This window comes from Haliaeetus leucocephalus, unplaced genomic scaffold (assembly GCF_000737465.1).
Source record: "Haliaeetus leucocephalus isolate CR32 unplaced genomic scaffold, Haliaeetus_leucocephalus-4.0 Scaffold110, whole genome shotgun sequence".
Taxonomy (NCBI): Eukaryota; Metazoa; Chordata; class Aves; order Accipitriformes; family Accipitridae; genus Haliaeetus; species Haliaeetus leucocephalus.
In genome coordinates this window covers 1,080,733-1,087,281 of record NW_010972546.1, presented here as the reverse complement: position 1 = coordinate 1,087,281, position 6,549 = coordinate 1,080,733, and the positions used below count along the sequence as shown (strand labels likewise).

At 65.3% G+C, this 6,549-nt stretch overlaps 1 protein-coding gene across 1 annotated transcript in view; it reads left to right on the top strand.

Annotated features, from left to right (window-relative positions):
- The first annotated feature begins 5,032 nt into the window (after positions 1-5,032).
- The window catches only part of LOC104842993 (eomesodermin homolog), a 3,246-nt gene continuing 1,729 nt past the window's right edge, over positions 5,033-6,549 (top strand). The window contains exons 1-2 of the mRNA XM_010585679.1: positions 5,033-5,151; positions 6,326-6,533. Of these exons, the coding sequence (XP_010583981.1) occupies positions 5,033-5,151; positions 6,326-6,533 (327 nt within the window). The remainder of the gene's footprint in view (positions 5,152-6,325; positions 6,534-6,549) is intronic.

The window sequence follows — 6,549 nt, the reverse complement described above, 5'->3', positions numbered from 1 at the left end:
CCCAAAGGGCTGGAGGTGTGGGGGGGATGTTTGTGGGGCTGGGGGTCCCCCTCTGCCCATGCAAGGGGAGGGGGGTGTGTGCAAGAGGGGTCCCCGTCCCTGCGGGTTTGGGGGTGATGTCTGTCTGTCTGTGCAAAGGAAAAAAGTAGGGGAGCGAAGTGGACTAGACACCCCAACCCACCCCCCCCCAGGTCTCATTTTCTAGCAAAGTTGAGGCTTCTTGGAAGGAGAAGGGGGTCTGAGGGGTGTCCCCGCTTGTATCAGGGTGGCAGAGGGGGGGTCCAGACCACCCGTGTCCGGGCAGGGTTTGTTGTGCCAGGAATCTCGAGGAGATGGTGCCGATGCCCGGGGCCTGGAGGCAGCGTTTATCTGCCCTCGACCCATGGGCCGGATCCAGAGCTCAACGCTGCAACAAGTAGTGAGAACCCGGTGCCCGCCGGGGCCCGGGAGGGTGCCAGCGGCCCTGGCCACCCCACGAGCACAGTGGGTGGGTGGGTGACACCCCCTCTACTTGCTGTCCTCCCTCCGGGATGGAAATCCCCCCCGCTGCTCCGTGGGGCAGGCAGAGGCCGGGTGCCCCCCCACGTGCCCAGGCAAGGGGAAGCGTTTCGGCAACGTCCTGGGTGCCGAAACAGCTGTCGGTGACACCATGGCCGGGCGCTTGCTGTCCCCTCCGGGCTGCCTCCCACCTGGGGTGTTCACAGGCTGTGGGCTCCAGGGGCTGGAGAAGGGGCTGGGGGATATGGAGAGGGGGGGCTAAAATTCACCTCACCTCTGCCAACACCCCGGCTTGCAGGGTCTGGGGGGGACCGGGTGCGATACAGGCCCTGGGGGGGCCGTGGAGTTGCCCTGACTTGGAGCAAGGGGAGCCCAAAATGCTGGTGCCCACCCTGAGCCCATCCTTTAGTCCCACACTGGGGTGATGTGGGTGGGGGGGAGCCAGGCCCCGGGTTGTAGTTTGGGAGGTCTCAGTGGCGAGGAGGCGTATGTGAGCATGGTGGTGCTGGGCACGGGGCTCAGCCCCCTCCGGATTGGGCTCAGGGGCTGCGGCGGCTCCTGAAAATCCGTGGCGAGGGGGTGACGGGGCAGAGCACACCCGCTGTGTGTGGGGCAGCTGGCAGAGACCCCCCCCCTCCCCACTCTGCTGCCTCCATCCCCTCGCCCAGGGGGGCTTTTTCTGCCCAGCTGGGCGTGGGGGCTGCCGGCAGCGATGCTCTGCACCCTCTCCTCTTCCCTCCCTCGGCCGAGACAGACAGTGTCACTTCGATGCTGAGACCAACCTGCTTAATGTGTTGGAAGTCTAAACGCGTTAGGGCCGCTTGGTTTATCACGGCCGTTCCCAGGCCTGCTCCCCCCGCCGGGCTCGGGGCCGCTCAGCAGCAAACCGGCACCGTCACGGATGGGGATGACGTGTCCCCAGCATGGGCCAAGGGGGTGGCAGGGGTGTTGGGCCCTCCAAATGGTTGTTTCTCGCCCACCATCATTCAAGTCGTAGAGGAACCCCCTGAAATTCGCCCCGATGCTTTCCTCCTCCCTTCCCCAGCCGTCGTGGCAGGTGCTGGGGCAGTGCCCATCCCCGCTGCGTCAGAGCGGCTCAGGATCTGGTGGTGAGGGTCTGGAAACTGGGGTGCCCCCAGAGATCCTGTCCTCTCTGCCCCGCTGCACGTCTGAGTTCTCACACTGGCTCCCAGCCTTAAACCAGGCGATTTTGGGGCTCTTTTTCCAGCTCCGTCCTCCCCAACAGCTCTGCAGAGGGGCTGGGGGGGAGATGCTCTGTGCTGGGGGGGCTCATGGCCAACCCAGCTCCTGAGAGATGTCAAACTCAGAGCCACAAAACATCCGTTTCCCCCAAACCCGAGCTGCTTTTGCAAAAAATCTGTGTGCAGGGCAAGGCTGCAGCGGTGCTGAGACACAGGAAAAACCCAAAAGTGGGGGCTCGAGGGGGACGTGTGCCCCAAAGCAGGCACCCATCAGACTGGGGGAGTCTGGAGCAGGGCAGGGGATGTGTCCTGTCCCACTGGGGGTGCAGGCACCCCATCTTGCTGGGCTGCACTGGTCCCTCCTTGCCCGTGTCCCTGGGGCGCAGCCCCCCACATCCCCACGGAGAGGAGCTGAGGCCGGGTGGGAGACAGCAGCACTAGGGCGAACCTGTTCGGGTGCTGGGATTTACTGTGCTGGCACCTTTCTTGCCTTCTCCTGCCTCTCAACCCTGGCTCTGACATGCTGTTCCGTGCCATCCCATGCCGTCCCACGCCATCCCACGCTGTCCTGCGCCCACTCGTCCCCAGCAAAAATAATTTCCTGCCAGTTTCCCACGCAGGTCCCCATCCCTCCTCCGCCTCCCGCGCCTCTTGGGGCTCAGGCAGGGCAGGATTTCTGTGGAAACCCCCAAGGACTCACCATCACCCCGGCTGTGAAGGGCCCGGGGAATTCCTGCCATGGGTTTTTGCTGCGAAGCCGGGACTGGCTTTGCTTTTTAGGGGGGACACAGGGGCTGGCTTTGCTTTTTGGGACGCAAGGGATGGTATTGCCTTTGGAGAGGATGCTGGGGATGGCTTCGCACTTGGGGGACACAGGGGCTGGCGTTGCCTTTGCGGGGGGAAAAGGGGGACAGCTTTGGGGACACAACAGCTGGGTTTGCATTTGGCAAACGCGAGGGTTGGCTTTGGTTTGAGGGGTGCCAGGGGTGGCCGTGCATTTGGGGGAACGCAAGGGCTGGCTTTGCCTTTTCAGGAGGACTCGGGGATGGTTTGCCCAGTCTGGCAGCTGCTGTTCCCATGCAGGCTGGGCTGGGGGGACCCGGTGCCCAGTTGGCAGCTCTGCGGGGTTGGAAGCAGTGGTGCAGCCGTGCTGTGCCATGCAGCCATGTAGCTGCGCCATGCACCTATGCCGTGCTGTGCAATGCAGCCACGCAGCGCCGTGCAGCCGTGCCGTGCAGCCGTGCCGTGTCACCGTGCCACGCTGAGGAGCCGTGCCGTGCAACTGTGCAGCTGTGCAACACAGCCACGTGGCACCATGCTACCGTGCCATGCATTGCCGTGCAGCCATGCCATGTCACCGTGCCATGTCGAGCGGCCGTGCCGTACAGCTGTGCCATGCAGCCATGCGGTTGGGGGCACAGGGGGGCAGGTGGAGCGCGGCGGGGGCCGCGCCGATCTCCCACACGGCCGTGGTTCTTGCGGCCGCTTGGGCTGGGGCGTGTTGGGTTGCCACTGGGAGAGGAGGCGGCTCAGGAAGCCGGCAGCCCCCTCGGTGTGCTGCCGGGGGTGCAGGCAGGGCTGGGTGGAAGGGGAACCACTGGTTTGGGGGGGGGCGGTTGTTGCATTCCTGGCCCCAGGCAGGTTTGCAGGCAGCTGGCCCCCAGATTTCCCTTCCACCTGGGTTCATCCTGGTTCCCCTGTCCCTGCTCTCTGTGTCCCCGTGACCCCAAAATCCCCAGGGTCCCAGGTCACTTAGCGTCCTCTCGACACCCATGTCCTCTGGATGTGCCGGTGTGCCCCCACCTCCCCGTGTCCCCTGGCTCCCCTGCCCCATGGCCACACGCCTTGTCCCCCCTCCCAACACCCCAAGTCAAGGGGTTCATGCAAGGACAAACCTCAGGGCAGCCCGAGAGCTGAGAGCCCCTTCCAGAGGCTCCAGAAACAAACATGCAAAGGGTGCCCACCAGGTTTTGGGGTGCACAATGAGGGGGGGGTGAGCCGGCCGGGGCATCCTGCACCCCACCATGGCACCTCCCAAACCGCAAAGGCCAAACCCAGGGGAGCTAAGTCCTGCCTGAGCAGCAGCCCCAGGAGCTCGAGCGCTGGGGGATTTAAAAATAAACGCGAGGTGCGCATGGTTTCGGGTCTTACCCCCGCCCTCCCATGCCCCGGCCGAGCCCTGCGGTTTGCACCGCAGCAGCATTTGAGCTGTAACTCTCTCTCTCTGCTCCGCCGGCAGCGCGAGGCTCGGGGAGCCGGGGAACCGGCGGTGTCGGAGCGAGCAAGGTGCAAAAAAAAAACCAAAACAGAAAAAGCCTGTTTTCTTCCTCCCTGCTCCTTGCAGCAGCTCAGGGCTGGTGCAACACCCAGCCTGGCTGCTTGCCCCATGGGCAGCCATCAACCCCGGCTTGCCGGTGTGCCGGGAGCCGGTGCCAGCGAGGGCTTTGGCACCCTGAGCACGGCGGCAGCGAGGCAGCACCCTGCGAGAGCTCGGCGGGGGCTCGGAGGCAGCTCAGACCCTCGCTGCCGCCCTTTGATGTGGCTGCAATTTTTATCGGTGGCAGGAACCACCTTCCCTCGACACGGCCGTGTCTCGCTCGCTCCAGAGGAGATGTGAGCCCCGGGGGCCGCCCGCTTTTGGCACTCAAGCGGCAGGATGGGGTCTGCGAGGGCTTGGCCGGACCCTGGGGTACCCGGGATGCTCAGGGCCGCTGACCGTCCCAGCCCTGGGGAGCACATGTGCGTCTCCTCGCCATGAGCACTGCTTGCTTTTTTCTTTTTCTTTTTCTTTTTCTTCTCCCCTCTCTCTCACAAGGGCAATTTTGAGTCAGCGGCACCCGGCGCGGGCTGCATGCACTCTTTCCACTGCTTTTTGCATGCCTCTTCCCCGGTGCTGCCTGAGCCATGCTTCCTGCCAGCGCCACGGCCGATCCCCCACGCTCCTGCCCCAGCACCCGGAGCTGCATGCACTCCCGGCTCCAACCCCTCACTTTGCTCCTCACCCATGTTTTGGCCCTCCCGGCCCCCCCCGCACTGGTACGCAGGGGCAGAAAGGTGGCCCCGGGGGGGACTCGGCTGAGCTCCCTGGTGCGGCAGCCCCCTTGGTGCATCGTGCCATCCCTGTCATGAGCTCACAGGTCTCTGCCTGGGAGCTGGTGGGAAACCCTGGTGGCACTGGGGTGGCTGGGAACTGCCAGGGCAGGCAGGACGCCCCCTTCCCTTGCTGGCAGGGTGGCAAAGTAACCCCCCCTCTCCCACCAGCCCCTGCCAGGGGTAAATCCTGATGGTGGGCAGCCCTGCTGCCGGCTCCATCCCTTGCTTCTGCTGGGATGATGGCGGGGCTGAGGTCAGCTCCGGGGAGCAGCCCACCCTCCCTGCCCAAACACCTGGGTTCCCTTCTAGCGCAGGAGGACGTGGAAGCCCCCAGCCCCACACAGGACCCCTCGGCCAGGCAAGGCTTTCTGGGGCCCTTTTGGAGAAGCCCTGGCACCCATTTTATAAGAAACACCGGCGCTTTGAGGAAATGGGGGGGGGGGGGCAAAGCCAGCCCCCCCCTGCCCCCGCCGGTTGCCCCCCACCCTCACCCACCGGGTACCCGCAGATGGGAAGCGGCACAGCCAAAGGAGGGAGGAAGAAGGGAGGAGAGAGGAAGGGGGCTGGGGGGGTCTGGGGGGGGGCTGCAGTCCCCCCCAGCCTTCTTCCCCCGGGGAGGGGGGGGTCAGGATGAATTCCCCCATCACCTCATGTGTATCTCACCCAGGCAGGGCTGGGAGGAGGGCTGAGGGCCCTCCGTGTCCCCCGTGTCGGTCTGTGCAGGGGGGGGTGTCTGTCCTGCTCTCCACTGGCGATGGCTCATTAACGCGGGTGACACTAACGGGGTGGCCGGGCAGCAGGGCCAGGGCTGCTGGTGGTGCCAGTGCTGGGGCTGGTTTCCATCTCCGGCTGCCAAAAGCCAAAACTCCAGCGGGTGCCGAAATACCGCGGTCGAAGAGCCGAGCTTTGCTTGTGGGGGGGCTGAACCAGCAACCCCAGCCACAGCTCAAGGGCCCATTGCAAACCCCAGCCGGCAATGGGGGCTACTGGGACCGGTGATGGAAAAGGAGGGACTGAACTTGGAGGGGATGGTGGGGGAGTCAGATCTCTAATCCCAGGGCTGGGATTTGGGGTTGTCCCCCCGCCAAATGCAGGGGGACAGCGGGGGGCAGCCCCACAGGGGGTGGCAGGTGCAGCCCCCCCCGGGGCCGCAGGGTCCCCCCGGCCGTCCCATCCTGTCCCCTTCCTGCCCTTGGCGCAGGCTGGCGCCCAGCCCGAAATAGCAGCGGTGTTGGTTTCCGATCCGGAAGGTGCTTGGGGAGGGGGAGGAAGATGCCGGGGGGGGGGGATCGGCCCCGAGAGCATCCCCCCAGCTGCTGGGGTCAGTCAGCTTCTCATGGGCACCCAGCCGGGTGCAGGGCAGGGGTGGGGGGGCCCAGGCATCACATTGCCTCAGTTTCCCCATCTGCAAAGCAGAGCCGCCCCATCTCCACTCCCCCTCCCCAATTCCCCCATGCAGCCCTTTGCACCAGGGGTTGAGCCGAGGTTTGGGGGGGTGTTTGACAGTGTCTGTGCCTCTGTCCCTTCCCCAGGCGCATGTTCCCGTTCCTCAGCTTCAACCTCTCGGGGCTCAACCCCGTGGCCCACTACAGCGTCTGCGTGGACGTGGTGCTGGTGGACCAGCATCACTGGCGCTACCAGGGCGGCAAGTGGGTGCAGTGCGGCAAAGCCGAGGGCAACATGCCAGGTATGGCCCCCCGCCCCCCCATCCCCTTCCTCCTCCTCCTCACGGTGCAGGGGGTAACCCCATCCCTCC